Source organism: Eptatretus burgeri, chromosome 5, assembly GCF_056783735.1.
Source record: "Eptatretus burgeri isolate ZD-2024b chromosome 5, Ebu_testis_v1, whole genome shotgun sequence".
Lineage (NCBI taxonomy): Eukaryota > Metazoa > Chordata > Myxini > Myxiniformes > Myxinidae > Eptatretus > Eptatretus burgeri.
Genome location: NC_140965.1, coordinates 43,333,303 through 43,351,908, shown reverse-complemented (window position 1 = coordinate 43,351,908; position 18,606 = coordinate 43,333,303). Strand labels below are relative to the sequence as shown.

The following is an 18,606-nucleotide window of genomic DNA, read 5'->3' as shown; positions in this document are numbered from 1 at the left end:
AACCAATGGGAACTCAAGTGACTTGAACAAAAAAAAACTGCTCTGCAGAAAAAAAGATCCCTGCAACTACAGACCAATCAACCTGCTCTCAATCATCAGCAAGGTTATGGAATCCATCATCGCTTCTGACATCAAATCCTTCTTCTCCAATGGCTTGATTTCCGATCATCAATGAGGATCAGACCAGGTCACTCTACCTTTACTTGGATATGCTGCTTCTGCTTTCCCAACAATAGATGGAGGTCCTCAATGCTAAACATGAGATCAGAGCCATATCCCGAGACATATCGCGTGCTTTCGATATGGTCTGGCATCCCGCACTGCTCACCAAACTCTCTTCTTATGGCATTCAAGGCAATCTATACTTATGGCTCACGGACTTCCTCTTCCATCACAGTCAACGCGTGGCTCTTGATGGAATTCTCTCATCTCCTCTTCCCATCCAGGCTGGAGTTTTTCAAGGCAGTGTTCTTGGCGCTGTGCTTTTTCTGGTTTCCCAAATTGATCTCTCAGGTTCCCTGGAAAATCCATTTTATCTCTTTGCTGATGACTCCACCCTCTGCCATACCATCTCCCATCCCTCTGATTGGCAGGCGGCCTCCACTTCACTCTCTGAAGATATGGATAAAATCACAAGCTGGTCAAACACTTGGAATATATCTTTCAATCCTGACAAATCTCACACCCTCACTACGTCTCTCTGAAAGTATCGTCTAGAACCACCCCCCCCCCCTTTTACTTTCTCAACAAGCCTCTTGAAGAAGTCCTTTTATTCAAGCTTCTGGGTCTCACTATCTCCCATGATCTTTCTTGGGAAAGCCAAATTTCCAAGCTGGCCTCCAAAGACAGTCGCTGACTGCATCTTCTGTCAGGCAAAGTCTTTCCTTGGCACACCTGAGTTCCTGACCACATGCAAAACTTTCGTCCGCAGCCTGATGGAGTACTGCTCTCCCCTCTGGGCTGGTGCTCCTGCTCTCACGTTTCTCGGCTTCATGCTGTAGAAGCCAAGGCATTTAGAATCATTGGTGTCTCCTCCTTTCTTTGAGTTGTTAGATCCAGTTGTTAGATACATCAGCAAGAAGTGAAAGTGTGGTGTCTGTGGGCCACCATTACCAGACCAATGAATCAACTGTGTGTAAATGTGAGTCAAACATCCATGCAAGGGTTCCTGCTTCTACTTTTTTTTTAATGCTTTCACTTCTTGTGGTGGCATGATTTCATGCTTTCAACTGGCTTTGATCAACGGTGCATCGCCACTGCTGCCGAGTATGGGGGCACCACTGATGCAATGCCCCTATTACCAGTTCAATGGTACCTGTTTCACTGACCTCGGAAGGATGACAGGCTAAGTCAACCCCACCTGTTGTTAATTCAGTGGCTGATAGGGATTGAACTCAGGACCCTAAGATCCAAAGCCCACAACCCAAACCACTAAGCCAACACCAGGCTTGAATTCCTGCCGGTAAGGCCCAAAAGTCTCATTCCAGTCCCGTGATCCTCACATTGAAAGGATGGGCAAAGCGCTTGATGTTTGGATCGATGACCAAACAGAAAAAATGCCTTTGAGTGGACTGGTGTACAGGAGAACCCATTGTGGATTTACTATTGTTATCACGAGACACCCGAGGCTGAAGGCTGCAGTTCAACCATGGCTCATGGAACTAACCAAGGTGAAGGAAGTGATTAATGCCGGAGAAGGTTTTTAACACCGAAAATATGGGATTATTTTGGAAAAGGATGCCATTACGTACCTTCCTGTCCAAGCAGGATCGTTTTGCCATTGTTCTTTGTGGCAATGCAGTAGGCGACATCGCCGCGCTCCCGATGATCCAACATCTATCACAAGTTCTACATCCAATTATTTCCAACCTCCACCCTTCCCCTCCCACAGCATCATCATTATCATCATTTCCAAACTGTCTTGCGTTTTCTATTTATGGAAGAGAACAGTACCATAAGAACAGTACGTAATATTGTTGCGGAAACGGGCCCTTAATGGGTTATTAAATATAGGATTAGGCCAGATCCCCCCTTAAATGCATGTTTAGCCAGGTTGTTTGGTAATCCGACGTTACATGTGTGTCGGGAGGTGTAGTCGGCTGTCCATTGTTCATACAGTGGTGGTGTACCGAGAGGCGTCTTCTTCTTCCTGCCCCCCTCTTAACCATCCCCCACCCAGCGCCCTGAGAGTCAGTCGACAAGGCGTGCTGGCGACCCATTGGCGGAGGGCTGCTGCAATCACGGATCCCCGGAGGCGGACCATAAGACCCGCCCCAAAAAGGCAAGAGGAACTGGCTGCTGTGTGAGTCTGCGATCTGCTTCGTGAGAAAGGCCCGCCCCAAAAGGCAAGAGGAACTGCCTGAGGTCTGTCCGCGATCTGCTTTGTGAAGAGTGGCTTGGCCGGCTGTTCCTCCTCGGCCATGGATCCAGCCTTAGAGTGATCCACAGGTTCATCCTGAGTCCAGCCACGGGCCTCTGTCCTGACTCCCTGCACGGCTCGACACGTCTTTTGATCTCATCGATCCACCTGCAGAGTCCAACACCCAGATTTGGCCTAGTCTGGTGTACTGGCCAGGCCTGGATTCGCATACTGGACCTTGTGAGAAGTCAGCTGGAACACACCATAGATCTTTCTCTCTTGTGCCGATGACCTTACGGGGGCTGGACGCGCTGAGGCTGGTGCGTGAGCGGTGCCGACAAAAAGGAGGCCGTCGCCGCCATCTTGCCACGCGGCATGCTCGAGCTTGGGCACTCAAATCCATTGACATCGGCTTTTCACGTGCCGCATTCATGCCTTCGACACTTTTCCTCTCATCCATGAGGCATCACCAAGTACTCTGTGTCTTGTCTTCATGTTGTTCAGGCCGAAGGTTTATTTTGCTAGGGCTCCCTTCGAAACCCGTATCCGTAGCTCCCTAATTAAGAGCGGGTTATAGATGAATGATAACGTTCGTGAATGCTTTGTTTGTGTTGTGTTTCCCCGAGGTGTCCCCAATAAATCTGGCTGATTCATATGAAAGTTGCTGCCTTGAATTTATTTGTGCCGCGCCGAGGAACAATCTGCTCGATTTGTATATAAAACCAAAACGGGCTACGGACTGGCAGACTTCGCTCTGTCTCTGACAAACCCAGTCCGTAGCCGGGGTCTATATCGCCAACTGGTACGGCCCAGGTGTACTTTGGTATCGTGATCTGAGGCACGTGACCCGAGACCTGTGCTGAACTAGCCGGCGTTATAACCCCTGAGACGGCGGTGCTGTTAAGTACCGTCGAATCTACAACAATATGTTTACTCTCACCCACCTCGCTATTTTGGAATAAATGTAAAAAGTAAAACTTGTGGTTTTGTTTAATTTACACCGTATCTATTGTATTTATATGATTATTTAAATGTTAATCCTTATTTCCAAAATCCACAAGATCCGATCCTCAAATCCGAAATTATATTTCGATTATATACTTCAATTAGTCGGTGACAGTCCATCGTGCATAATGACATCATACAATGCATGAAATCGCTGCAAGCTCCTCATTTGGAAATGATAGCACTTACAAAAGCAATGTACACAGTGATTCATAACTATGATGAATAGGCATTCGCTAATATGAGTGAGGAAAGTGGTAACACAAAATTGAGCACTTTTTCGTTAAGAAACCGTTGTCACCTGTTCCAATTCAAGGCATTGTTGAGCAGGCCAAACAAAATAGCAGCTTAAGACCGCAGAAAGCTGACAGAGTGCTGACCAACATGGTGCATGGCCATCTTGGTAAGGCTTATTTTGTGTTTTTTTTTTGTGATGAGCATCCCCTAAATTATCTTCAAAAGGGGTGTTTCAATTAACCCAAACACTCAGTTTTCATTCAAGCACCAGCTTGGAGTTCCCTTACTATGCATGCAAAGTTTTGGGCCACGAGGTTTCATGGTTTTGGAGTTATGGAGGAAACACGCACGCACGCACGCATGCACGCATGCACGCACACACACATTTATTATTACAGACATACATACACACACCACAAACACACCATGCTTAAAGGTCCCACGACACCCAAAACTTTCTGGTTATTTATATATTAACTTGACCTTCCTAGTGAAGAAATCACCCATGTTTTTTTTTTTTTAAATAAAAAATGGGATAATTAGACCAATATTTTGAACATTTCTGGTGCTTTGCACAACTTGCTACGCCCCGCCCCTTAAAAAAGTTGACTTCAGCGAACCGCAGCGTTGACGTCACATGCAGAAACTCACACAGAGTGGATTCACTCGAGATCTCTAGATTCTAGACTAGGCCGATAAATCCGTCGTCCGTCCGACTAGGCCGATAAATCCGTCGTCCGTCCGACTAGGCCGATAAATCCGTCGTCCGTCCGACTAGGCCGATAAATCCGTCGTCCGTCCGACTAGGCCGATAAATCCGTCGTCCGTCCGACTAGGCCGATAAATCCGTCGTCCGTCCGACTAGGCCGATAAATGTGACGTGCTGTAGCTTTCTTTTATTATTCTCTTTTCTTCATTGTTTTCTACTGGTGATACATGACGACAGTAGGAATAAAATAAATAAAAATGCAACAGAACGTCAGATTTATCGGACTACTCGAGACAATTGTGTCCCAAGGTGTGTTCTGCACACAAGTTTTCATCGTATCCGGACAGCGAGATTGCTTCGTTTTATGTGCGGAGAGATACGGCCGATGACATGCTCCGGCCTTGATTGCGATTCATTCGCCGTGGTGCAACATGCCCGCTAAGCTGTGCTGGTCACGTCACCTCACTAAAATATTTCTGATATCGAGCAGTATGCAAGTCGAATTTACATTATTGAATTACGAATAGGATTTTGTCTTACCAGTTGTTATTGACAAGACTTCCTTCGATGTCCTCCGGATCATCATGAATGCTGGGAATTTCATCGCCATTTTCCTCTGCTTGTCCTGCTTCGGGCTCGAACTGGTAAGGCCGTATTTCATTTCCAGCTGCCTGAACTTCACCTCCCGCGACTACGTTATCCGACAATTCTCCATGTGATTCAGACCAAAATCCTTCATTTCTCTCACACTCACTGTCACTACCAGGCAAATCAAAGTCCATGTCATCCATTATTCAAAACCAAATGTTCGATTTTTTTTTTAAAGCAGAAATGAACGAAGCGATTGAGTCGACCAATCGAATGTGGAAACGCACAGAAAGCCAATAGAATTACGTAGACCACCAACCCGAGTCATTTACGTGCAGCCTTTGTAATCCTGCAGTTGACGTCATGTGGGTTACGCCCCTTTCAGGAGAATTTTTAGGGGCGTTCCCGAAGAGGTTTGTTTTTTTTAATTATGCATTTTACACTTTACAGAATGAGTATTGTGAAAAAACATTGTCAGATCTGAAATCACGATGAAAAACTCCTATAGGACGTATATATATATATATATATATATATATATATATATATATATATATATATATATATATATATATATATATATATATATATATATATATATATATATATATATATATATATGAAATTTCAGTACCTTTGGGTGTCATGGGACCTTTAACTGAGACCTTTATCTTCATGGGACCTTTATCTTCATGTCACGCGGCATGCTCATGCTCGAGCTCGAGCTCAAAAAAACTGATCATACTATTCTTGTTTTCAAAACAATATCTCAATTGTCTTGTACCAAAGATATTCAAATAGGGAAAGAAGACAGTTCTATATTTTAGAATGACACTGGTCTTTGTCTGAAGATGGTTCTGTGTCTGAAACTAAATTTCTAAATCCAAGAACAAATTTAAGAAATATTCAGCACAACCAAAAGCAATATTGTGTGCTGTACTGTCGTTGAATGGTGCATATGCTTATCCACTTCATAAACACATCCCTTACTTTATCAGTACATAACTGCAGGAGGCTTGGTTAGTTGGCAGGCACCTACTGTATATAAGAATTTATTAGTGTCTGTGTGCAGATCTATGCATGCATTTTCCTCGTGATTGCATTCACCACATCCAAACACCCTCCTACTCCCTCTGTTGTTTGCTCCCATTTTCAATTCTCCTTACTTTCCCCTTTTTCACAACTCTCTCCCACAAAAATCTCATTTAGTGCTGTAAGATTGTCTTGCATGTGTTGTTTTTTTTTGGCCATTTTATAGGGTGTTTTTACAGCGCGGCGACATCGCACTGTTATATAATTGGCTATTCTGTCCTGTGTCTTCTGTCACACTTATTGTTGGGTGTGATGTGGGCGGAGATTGCCGGGTGGATTGTGGGCGGAGATTGCCGGGTGGATTGTGGGCGGAGATTGCCGGGTGGATTGTGGGCGGAGATTGCCGGGTGGATTGTGGGCGGAGATTGCCGGGTGAATTGTGGGCGGAGATTGCCGGGTGGATTGTGGGCGGAGATTGCCGGGTGGATTGTGGGCGGAGATTGCCGGGTGGATTGTGGGCGGAGATTGCCGGGTGGATTGTGGGCGGAGATTGCCGGGTGGATTGTGGGCGGAGATTGCCGGGTGAATTGTGGGCGGAGATTGCCGGGTGGATTGTGGACGGAGATTGCCGGGTGGATTGTGGGCGGAGATTGCCGGGTGGATTGTGGACGGAGATTGCCGGGTGGATTGTGGGCGGAGATTGCTGGGTGAATTGTGGGCGGAGATTGCCGGGTGGATTGTGGGCGGAGATTGCCGGGTGGATTGTGGGCGGAGATTGCCGGGTGGATTGTGGGCGGAGATTGCTGGGTGGATTGTGGGCGGAGATTGCCGGGTGGATTGTGGGCGGAGATTGCCGGGTGGATTGTGGGCGGAGATTGCCGGGTGGATTGTGGGCGGAGATTGCCGGGTGGATTGTGGGCGGAGATTGCCGGGTGGATTGTGGGCGGAGATTGCCGGGTGGATTGTGGGCGGAGATTGCCGGGTGAATTGTGGGCGGAGATTGCCGGGTGGATTGTGGGCGGAGATTGCCGGGTGGATTGTGGGCGGAGATTGCCGGGTGGATTGTGGGCGGAGATTGCCGGGTGGATTGTGGGCGGAGATTGCCGGGTGGATTGTGGGCGGAGATTGCTGGGTGGATTGTGGGCGGAGATTGCCGGGTGGATTGTGGGCGGAGATTGCCGGGTGGATTGTGGGCGGAAATTGCCGGGTGGATTGTGGGTGGAGATTGCCGGGTGTATTGTGGGCGGAGATTGCCGGGTGGATTGTGGGTGGAGATTGCCGGGTGGATTGTGGGCGGAGATTGCCGGGTGGATTGTGGGCGGAGATTGCCGGGTGGATTGTGGGCGGAGATTGCTGGGTGGATTGTGGGCGGAGATTGCCGGGTGGATTGTGGGCGGAGATTGCCGGGTGGATTGTGTGCGGAGATTGCTGGGTGAATTGTGGGCGGGGTTAATGCGGAAGAGCGACGTTTTTGTGCTGAATCGTTTTCTGTGTTACACGGGAAGTTGATTTTCTGAGCAGGATGTGATAATCTTCCTGTTCTGTTTGTTGTTGACGCGCAGCGTTGTAACTCTCGTTCTTCATTGTTTTTCACCAGAAGTGTTTTTAAAACTTCTTGTGGTGGTGATTTCTTCCTCCTTTTTGGTGACAGAAGTGGTTATTGCAGTGCGGCGACACCGCGCTGTTATATAATTGGCTATTCTGTCCTGTGTCTTCTGTCACACTTATGGCCGTGTACGTCCCTTTGATCTGAGGGCTATAAATAGAAATTTGTCCAACTTCACAACTCTTCCCATCATGCATGCTAATTCACCGTGTCCACATTTAAATTTTATAACTGCAAAATTATGTCATCATTCTTTACCTGGACTTTTACTGTCCCGAGCCGCAAATTCTCTGAAAATGTGCATCGTGTAGCGCCACCTCCAGGTGGGGGAGGGTATTACAAGTCCCCACCATTTACAGTACATTATTTCTGTCCCCACGTTTCCCAGAGCTGTGAGGTGTTTTGAATTATAAGGAATCGGTATGTCTTTTTCTTCATGCACATAACCTGGGTAACTTATTATTATTTTTTGCCTATACAGAGCTGTCAGTTGCTTATACACCACCCAAATAAATATGCGTCAGAAGAACGCGTTGCACACTGAGAACAAGATCGCCCATAGAGCCTATACTCTGCTAGTGTAGAATAATGTGACATTAATTAAGGTTGTAAATGGTCTGAAGTCTATTGTGTCGGTGGGGTGACAGAATTTGAGGGATGACTGACCCATCATTCTATAACAAGTACAGTATCTCTTTTCCTTCTTGCTTAATTAATTACTTCTTTCATCTTCTATCTATAATAATTCCAGCAATCTCTGTGTGTCTGTCTGTCTGGATGTGTGTTTGTCTGCGACTGCCGTTTCTCGACAACCACTGGTCCGATCTAATTGAAACTTGCCAGGTATATCGCTGGGGACCTGAGTATGTGCCTTTTCAAGGTTTGATATTAATCGGACAAGCGGTTCCCAAGTTACGCCCATTTATTTGCCAACCAATGACAGGACACGGTGCTATGACATCAATATAGACGTCACAATTAAAAAAAATAATTTTTTCCGCGTACGGGCACGCACCTACGGGCCCGCACCTACGGGCACGCACTTACTGGCCCGCACTAGTCTATCTATAATTCCAGCAATCTCTGTGTCTGTCTGTCTGTCTGTGACTGCTGTTTCTTCACAACCACTGGTACAATCTAATTGAAACTTGCCAGGTATATTGCTGGGGTCCGGTGGATGTGCCTTTTCAAGGTTTGATATTAATCAGATAAGTGGTTCCCAAGTTATGGCCATTTAATTACCAAATCAATGACAGGACACGGTGCTATGACGTCACAATTGACGTCACAATTCTTCTTTTTTTTTTCTTTTTCTTTTTGCACGTACGGGCACGCACGTACGGGCCCACACTAGTATTTATAAAGGGACTCGATTATGCAATAAACTCGACTGTACATTCTTCTTTAAGTGACTTGTTCCAATCGACACAGGTACAGAATTCAACATGGGTAGTGCAGCTGATGTAACTAGCCGTCCAATGAAATGTAAGGCCAATGCTTTGTGCAAATCACAGGAATGTTATTTTTTGAGGGGGCATTTACTTTGGGGGGCATTTACAGTCATGTTCTGTTTCTCATAGGCACTGTGCAAATCCCATTGGTGCGTCAAGGTTCAGACCTGTCTGTTGAAGCGTCGGTGTGGTGTGCCACACGACCATCCCAACCGGCATCTGCCACACCAGGAATGGACTATGTGGCCAGCTCAAAGCGGGTGGTCTTTTCTTCTGGAAAAATGGAGGCTGTAAGACATGAAATAACTCATGCAAAATGAATCTCATCCATACCATTTAAAGCATACGTCCTTGTTATCTTATTGACCTAATATCCTGGCAGACTTGCCCGCTGACTATTCTGGATGATGCCCAGCGTCCTGCGTTGGAGGGGAACGAGACATTTGTTATGTTTTTAAATACAGCGCAGGGTGTCGAGCTGGCTGAACCATCACAGTCCACCGTCATAATCGATGATTCGTATCAAGATGGTGAGTGAAGACTTAATGATGCCACGATGAGGCCTATTTTCTCCTTGTTCATAACATTAAAGCATTGTTGAGTACTGTTTTAAGATACAACACTGATAACATTGCAAGAGGTCTTGCTTACTTGCATCTTTAACCTTTACCCAAAGTTCCCAGCATGCAGTTTGAGAAGGCAAAATATGAGGTTGAAGAAACCAAAGGCGTTCTCACTGTGCTCGTGTTGAGGAGTGGTGATTTAAGCAGTGAAACCACAGTTCGCTGTTACACTCGCCAGGGATCAGCTATTCCGAGGGAAGATTATACAGAGCGGCCGGACACAGATGCCTCAACTGTCACATTCCAGCCTGGGGAAAAGGTTTGATGTTTCCATGCTTTAAAACTGCTTGTATTATTATTTTTACTTCCTATTCTTGCAGTGAACGCTTCATTCTGATTTGGAAAAAATGAAAATAAGAAAGTTCCACCAACTTAAAATGTTATGAGAAGACTGATGTCTTGTGGAACAGGTGAAGAATTGCACAGTACACGTGATCGATGATACAACATTGGAAGCCGAAGAGGAGTTCCATCTTGTATTAGGTCAGCCTATGAGTGGAGATGTGGCTGGTGCCAGGGTAGGGTCTCTTGGGAAGACCATTGTTACCATCACAAACAAAGAGGATGGTGAGTGAGGCATTTTTGTGGAAGTGGTTTTATGTTATTTTCTTTGAATACCGGAATAATAAAATGGTTGATTTTTGAGGACCTCCTTGCCATCCACAGCCCCAACTCTTCAGTTTGAGCAGGCCATTTATCAGGTGCTTGAACCTTCCTCGCAAGAAGGCATGGCCACTATCACACTCCACGTAGTTCGAACCGGGGACCTTAAGAAGAACACCAGGGTTCGGTGCAGCACGCGAGATGGCTCGGCACAGTCTGGCTTGGATTACAACCCAAAAAGTCGTGTTCTTAAGTTCAAACAAGGTGAGTATGACAACAAAAATCGTTGCAAGTTCCAGCAAAGAACTAGTGGTCTGCTTTGGCAGAACAAGACAAGAAAACCATGCCAAAACATGCTTAAGGTTATCTGCCATAAAAAGATCACCAAGTGCTGACGTTTCCGGCTTTACCCCCAAGTTAGAGCAAGGGAGAGAGAGATGTAAAATGGGCAGTGGTTGATATCGGGTGGGTGACTTCACCGATGACCTCACCATTAATGTGTTACAGGTGAGTAATACCTGTTGGATAGAGGCTTATTCACTTTTGAGAGCTCTGTCCAATAGGTATTGCTCACCTGTAGCACACCTCTCTCTTTGATCCAACAAAGAGTAAAGCCCAAAACGTCAGCACTTTCTGATCTTTTTACGGTGATTATGATCACACTCTTTCTGTGAACAAGACAGTAAGGCTATTGAGGAATATGACTGTTCAGTAGAAACGTATGACCAGGGCTGGTAGTATAGTCCAGAAATATCTTGAAGAAAGTTGAAAAGAGTTGAATATGTCTGGATCTGAGTTCCGGTGAAAATGGATCCAACTAAACATATAATTGTTACTCGGCTCGAATTCCTGCTCTGACTACTGTCTGGAAGGCTTCTTCTTTCATCTGCAGGGCATGGCTGCAAGTAGCTTCATCGACAGGTGGTGCAGCTGTGTTGCTGATGCAGCGCCCACTGTAGATTGAAACAGGAATTTGTTATTTGGCCAGTATGCCAGCGATTGCTCAACCTACTCTTCATGGACACTGTGAGATCTTTAACGTCCACCAAGATTCAAGATTCAAGATTTTTATTGCCAGACAACCTCGGTTGATGTGAATTTGCTTTGGCACATTGCAGCAATCGACAATCATACATTATTTTACAGGACTTAAAACAAAGCAAAGCGGAGACAGATTGCACATACGATATACAGGAGACGGTGTGTGTCAATATAGCTGAACATTAAGTGCTCGGTTTTCTTCGATTAAGTGCAAAAAGAGGTTTCTGAGTGTTCAGAGTTCTTACTGCTGTTGAGAAGAAGCTGTTTTTAAAGCGCGTTGGTCCGGTGGTAAGTGATCTGCAACGTTTTCTGGAAAGGAGAAGTTGAAAGAGATGACATGCGGGGTGAGAGTGCAGGTCTTCAATGATCTTTCTTGCTCGTTTGATGGACCATTTTTAGTGCAAATTGGCAATGGAGCGGAGTTCACAGCTGGCTATTTTTTTGCCGAGTTGATGATTATCTTTTCCAGTCTTTTCTTTGTATGTGCATCAGTGCTTCCATACTATACTGTAAATGGTGATGTCAGAATGCTCTCCATTATCGCGGTGTAGAACTGGATCAGCAGCCGGCGATTCACGCTAAACTTTTTGAGTTGATGTCCAAAATACATTCGGTGTTGCGCTTTCTTGATTACGTCCTCTGTGTTGATGTCCCATTTTAAAGTATCGGTGGTGGTGGTCCGTAATGTCTATTGTTTGGCCATCGACGTCGACAGGAGTTTTGCGGCTTTTTTATTACATCTGAGGTCAATTATTATTTATTTGGTTTTTGGGGCATTGAGCAGAAGATTGTTGGCAAAGCACCACTCGACTGCTCTACCAACTTCATGGTGGTAGTTTTCCTCGTTTTTGTTTGGAATGAGTCCAATAATTGTGGGGTCATTGACATATTTCAGTATTTTAATGGAGTTATCAAGAGATACAAAGTTATTGGTGAAGAGTGGGAAAAAGCAAGGGAGGGAAGAGAACACAGCCTTGCGGAGTGCCCGTGATTAGTGACGGGGGGGGGGGGGGGGACATGATGTCAGTTTGTTTACCTTGACAACCTGACATCTGTCAAGCAGGAAGTCCAGAATGCAGTGGCACATTGAAGTGTTGATGTTCAGTTCAGTGAGTTTATCGAACAATTTGAAGGGGGTTATGGTGTTAAAGGCCAAGTTAAAATCAACATAGGGGATGAATACATATGAATTTGGTGCGTCCAGATGTTGGAGTGTATGGTGAAGTGTCAGGTTCACTGCGTCGTCAACAGACCTGTTAGCTCTGTAAGTGAATTGCAGGGGGTCAAACTGATGGGACGTGCTGGATTTCAAATAACGAAGAATCAGGCGTTGAAATTCTTTCATGGCCACTGATGTGAGGGCGATCGGTCTGTAGTTGAACCATGAGATTTTTGGATGATTCAGGAATGGGTATTATTGTAGAGTCTTTGTAGCATCTTGGAACTTTGCACTGTGGAAGGGAGGTGTTGAAGATGTTTGTGATTATGGGGGCTAGTTGGTCATTGGCACCAAGTGGGAGAGATTACCAGGTGCTGTTGCTTTCTTTGTGTTTTGCTTTTTGAAGATTGTTCTCAGCGCGTGTGGTTGGATGGCAGAGAGAGGGGTCGAGAGAGTGAAGATGGTGGTGGTGGTGGTGGTGGTGGTGGTGGTGGTGGTACCTGGCATGGTGTGGTATTGGATTTGTCGAATCTCCCAAAGAACTTGTTGAGCTGATCCAGGAGCGTGGGTTCGTCTCTAATCGTGGTGGTTGGGGTGGTGGGGGGGGGGGGACATGATGTCAGTTTGTTTACCTTGACAACCCATCTGTCAAGCAGGAAGTCCAGAATGCAGTGGCACATTGAAGTGTTGATGTTCAGTTCAGTGAGTTTATCGAACAATTTGAAGGGGGTTATGGTGTTAAAGGCCAAGTTAAAATCAACATAGGGGATGAATACATATGAATTTGGTGCGTCCAGATGTTGGAGTGTATGGTGAAGTGTCAGGTTCACTGCGTCGTCAACAGACCTGTTAGCTCTGTAAGTGAATTGCAGGGGGTCAAACTGATGGGACGTGCTGGATTTCAAATAACGAAGAATCAGGCGTTGAAATTCTTTCATGGCCACTGATGTGAGGGCGATCGGTCTGTAGTTGAACCATGAGATTTTTGGATGATTCAGGAATGGGTATTATTGTAGAGTCTTTGTAGCATCTTGGAACTTTGCACTGTGGAAGGGAGGTGTTGAAGATGTTTGTGATTATGGGGGCTAGTTGGTCATTGGCACCAAGTGGGAGAGATTACCAGGTGCTGTTGCTTTCTTTGTGTTTTGCTTTTTGAAGATTGTTCTCAGCGCGTGTGGTTGGATGGCAGAGAGAGGGGTCGAGAGAGTGAAGATGGTGGTGGTGGTGGTGGTGGTGGTGGTGGTGGTGGTGGTACCTGGCATGGTGTGGTATTGGATTTGTCGAATCTCCCAAAGAACTTGTTGAGCTGATCCAGGAGCGTGGGTTCGTCTCTAATCGTGGTGGTTGGGGTGGTGGGGGGAGGGGCGGGGGCGGTTCTTGTGAATTGTGATTCTTTGAAGTTCTTGCCAGATGTTGTGGAGGTCGTTTGCATTGAATTTCTCCCCGAGTTTCTTTCTCCAGTTGACCTTCACTTTAGCGATTGCTTTTTGCAGTTTGTCCTTGGCAATTTTCTTTTGCATCCTGTCACCCACCATTAATACAAGCAGAGTTCTTTTTGTTGAGCAGTTGTAAGTCCTTCGTAAACTCGAGTTTATTGTTGGCATATGAGGTCACTGCTTTCGATGCAATAATGCACATGGTTTCACAAAAGCTAATGTATGATATTGTCTGTATAGTCATCCAGACGGTCGCATGCAGTACTGAACGTATTGCAATCTGTGCACTCGAAACACCCCAACAGAGTTTCCTTGGTATCGACTGTCCATGACTGCACTGTTTTGGTCTTCAGTTTTGATGTTTTTAGTTTTTGCCTGTTGTGGTTCCTCCTTGATTGTCCCCATTGAGTGTGGAAAGAAAAGCGATGTCATGAAGATGACGTCACTGGTATCGCTGGTCTGGGAAATGATGTCGCGTCCCCCAATCTCTGTGGCTGTGTTTGTGTGAAAGTCAAGCCTGATGTTGTCTCGTGTGTTCGGGATTTGTGTCGCAGCTCCTCCACAAGCATCAGGGCCCTAAAAAAAGTCAGGGCATGCCATCCAGTATATTCCTTGCTTTGAAGTTGCTTTGGCTACTTCTAACCTCCTAGGTTGGGAAACAATGACAACTGACGTCATCAATTAGAAATAAATACACGAACAACGAACCAGAGAGAATTTAATTTAAAGCATGCACTGAAAAAATCTATATAATTAAAGTCTGTGGGATTATTTACTTTTCTTTTGCTTGAATGATCAAATTGACTTACATTTTGAAGTCGAACACTTTTCTGAGTGGCAACTTTGGTGCAGCACCTGCATTCACATTGTACATCTGCTGAATTTGCATTGTCCAATCCAGGGGTGGCAAGGACAGACTTCTCTGTGGAGATCCTTGCCAATGATGACCGGGAATGGCATGAATCCTTCTCTGTGGTGCTGGGCCCTGACGAACCGGTGGAGGCTGTGCTTGGAGAGATAACAATGGCTACTGTGACGATCATTGACCAGGAGGCTTCTGGAAGCCTCATCCTTCCATCCCCTCCGATTGTAATCTGCATGATATGTTATTAAGTTTTTGTTTAAATGACAAACTCATCAACTTTCATATACAGGCCACACATGCAATGCATTTGCACGGTTCTCATCTTGTTTTCCCCTTACCTAAACTCATAATCTGTTACCCACATTTTTTTTTTCTACTTTGCTCAGGTGGTTTCTCTTGCTGACTATGATGACGTGGAAGGTGCAACAAAGGAAGGAAGTAAACAGAAGCCCTCCCCAGGTTACCCGCTTGTCTGTGTCACGCCATGTGATCCCCACTATCCCAAGTTTTCCCAAACCCATGAGCGATGTGAAGAAGGCGGCATAAACAGCTCAACGATCCACTTCAAATGGGAAGTTTCTTCCCCGTCGGACAACAATGGGGCCCGCACTCCTTTTGAGACCATCACTGACAAAACACCTTACACCAGCGCCAACCACATGGTATGAAGTGAATTTTTTTAGTCAAAACTAACTGTACAATGTAACAGATAATGTTTGATTCCTGTGTCCATTTAAATACCAAAAATTAAAAAAAAAAGTCTTTGCCATCTTATTAGTACAGGGGCAATCGTTTAACTTTGATGCACAGAAATGAGTCGCTCGAGGAAGAGTTTGAAGCCTCTACGCAAACCTCTTTATATGTCCTATAATATGAGTTCCCTTATAAGGAATGCCTACAGTTATGAATCAAGTCATTCTCATTTCCTCCCTTTTACTCAAATCTCCTCTCCGTCTCTCCCTCTCTCCGTATCAACTGCCCTCCTTGATTTATACTATACTATCTCCACTTCTACTGTCATCATTTTTTTATTTAACATTTTACACTTTCCCATCCCACCCTCTCCTGTTTATGATATACACAAATAGGTCCCTTATCATTGTTATTATTATTGTTACACTGTCGTCTATTGTCATTTCATTTTGATTTTAACATCTGCATATCCCATGAAATGTTGGCAGTTGACCTTTGTTGCTTTATTCCAATACTCATGCCACCAACTTAAGTGAACATTCTTAAATTGTACTCCCATGGTGAAATGTCTTAAGAGAGATGAGGAAATTTATATTCACAAATGAGCTATTAAATACACATTAAGCAGAATGGTGACAAATTTTAAATACAACAGAATTTGACCTCAGCTTTTGTGCAGAAAGCCTAATGTGCATGTCACTACTACCACTACTACTATGACTACTACTACTACTACTACGACTATGACTTCTAGTTTTGTGGCCCCGATAATTGCCACCTTCTTGGGCGTTGGCTGGGGAAATGTTTTGGCCCAAGGCTTTCAGGAACCGGCTGGCCAGGCCTGCCGTTGGATTTGAAGGTGGCAGGAATTTTGAATTTGTCAAGGGTATCAGTGACAATTCGCCCATTCTTCACAAAAGGCACTGTTGGCTCTTTAACGTCCTCCAACAAATGCGAGCAGACAGGCCACATAGCTTAACGTCCACCCGGGGAATGGTCCACCTTGCCTGTGAAGCACCAGTCCCTCCGTTTATAGTCAGGTCGAAATTTGAACAACTCAAAGCTGAAAGGTAAGTGTGCTGTGGCTGCTTCACCTTGTTAGCCACGTCACTCATAACTGTAGGCATATTTAACATGCATTTGTTTTTATTCTAAATGTATCTCAACCATAAGCTGTTGTGAGTAATTAAAAAATATTTTACTACAAAGTTGTTATTTTTCACATACACCCTGTACAGGTGCTAGAAAGCATCTACTTTGGGCGAAAGTTTCACGTCCGCTGCTTGGCCCAGGCACGAGACCGACAAGGCCAGGCAGGAATCCCATTAAGGAGCACTGCTGTTGTAATTGGCTCCGACAATGCTATCTGCCACACGCCTGTATCTGCTGGTGCGGCACGTGGATTCCAAGCCCAGTCATTCGTGGCAAACCTGATGTACTTAGATGTCAAACACAAGGAGCACCCCAACAGGTAGTCACCTTGGCACCATGACACCACATCTCATTATTACAATGTCGTTCTCATGAAGTACCTTTTTGAAATGATTGAGGAATTTTTTTTTTCTGATAAATGTAAATATTTAATATGTAAACATTTTAAATAATTTTATTTTGTGGTTGATCAATTCTTTATTTGAATCGACACATACACATACACATGACAATATGGAGAGTTATTTATCCACATTGTTCTTTGGAGAAGGTATTAGTTCTTTTGGCTAAAAGTACAGCTCAGATGCTGTCATTAAGAAGGGGAATACCTTATCAAACTAGAATGGCAGTCGGTTAAAATCATACCTCTGCCAGGCTGAACAGTTTACGTTTTGTATCCCATTGATAGGCCAGATCGGCATCCAGAATTTTTTTTAATCAAAATCTAATCGGCTACCCAACTCATCTACCAAGTTTCATCCAAATCCATCCACAACTTTTTTAGATATCATGCGATAAATCGTTTTTGGCCATCTATCTCAATGGTAAAGAATCACTGAAAAAATTATAGTCTCTGGATCTTCACCAAAATAGAATCATTTCGATCCTTGTCACACACCCAATCTGTCCACCAAGTTTCACCCTTTTTGAGATATCCCGCTCACAGATAAACAAACAGACAGGGGTGAAAACATAACCTCCATCCACCTTTGGTGGTGGAGGTAATGAGGTAACTTTCATTAGCTGCACATTCTTTTATATTTTGCATCAGAAAAGGTACAGCTTGAACCGCTCTTGATATGGGTTTTACACAACATAAAATGCCAGAAGGCAGTGCAACAATCCTCTGGAAGAAGTCCTTTCATTAAAGTTTCTGGGTCTCACTATCTGCGATGATCTCTCCTGGGAAAGCTACATTTCCAACCTGGCCTCCAAAGCCAGTTACCGACTGGGAATCCTCCATCGTGCAAAGTCCTTTCTCAGCCCACCTGAGCTCCTGACCACATAAATATCTTTTGTCCGCAGCCTGATGGAGTACTGCTCTCCTCTCTGGGCTGGTGCTCCTGCCTCTCACCTTTCTTCATGCTTCTCTCACTTCATGCTGTGGAAACCAAGGCATTTCGGATCATTGGCATCTCCCGTGATGAGGCTGAGTCTTTAGGCCTCTCACTCTCTCACCACAGGCAGATCGGTGGTCTTTCTGTCTTCCACCGTCTCCTCTCCGGTCTCACCCCCCCTCCACCGTCTCCTCTCCGGTCTCACCCCCCCCGCTCTGTTTGCCATTTGTCCCCACCATATTTCCGCAGGGCACTCAAGGTCCGCCAAAAACCCCCTTCTGGTAAAACTACCAAAATCACGAATCACTCCTCATCTTCACTCTTTCATTCCTCTTTTTCTCCACCTTTGGAATAAACTCCCTCACTTTGTTCAATCCCATTCTTCCCTCCAGGCCTTCAAAACAGCTGTTCACTACCACCTCTTATCGTCCCCCATCCAAAACCATGATCTTTTCTACCCCCGTTAATCCACCCCAAACCCACCTACTTCAAATTCCCTGCTTTCCTTCCTGAAAGTCCCTGTAATGTGCATCTTGTATACCCCCATGTTCCCCATCCCATCCCTCTCCCTTCCACAGATCTCCTAACGTCTGCTCCCCATTGTTTTGTCCTTCCCACTCCCGCCCCTCTTGTCTCATGCTCTCCTTGCTGTGTGTTGTGTGTTAGCTCTCATACGAGCCTCGACAATGTATACAACCCCCCCCCCCCCA

The 18,606-nt window shown here is 45.2% G+C and overlaps 1 protein-coding gene across 2 annotated transcripts in view; it reads left to right on the top strand.

Moving 5' to 3' along the window:
• The window catches only part of FRAS1 (Fraser extracellular matrix complex subunit 1), a 188,285-nt gene that overhangs the window by 111,060 nt on the left and 58,619 nt on the right, over positions 1-18,606 (top strand). For both annotated transcript variants that reach the window (XR_015058289.1, XM_085881638.1), the window contains exons 26-33: positions 9,117-9,277; positions 9,370-9,517; positions 9,664-9,869; positions 10,021-10,177; positions 10,277-10,477; positions 14,751-14,938; positions 15,101-15,376; positions 16,646-16,878. Coding sequence is in view for 1 of the 2 variants with exons in the window: in XM_085881638.1 (XP_085737764.1) it covers positions 9,117-9,277; positions 9,370-9,517; positions 9,664-9,869; positions 10,021-10,177; positions 10,277-10,477; positions 14,751-14,938; positions 15,101-15,376; positions 16,646-16,878 (1,570 nt within the window). In the remaining variant the exon portion in view is untranslated. The remainder of the gene's footprint in view (positions 1-9,116; positions 9,278-9,369; positions 9,518-9,663; positions 9,870-10,020; positions 10,178-10,276; positions 10,478-14,750; positions 14,939-15,100; positions 15,377-16,645; positions 16,879-18,606) is intronic.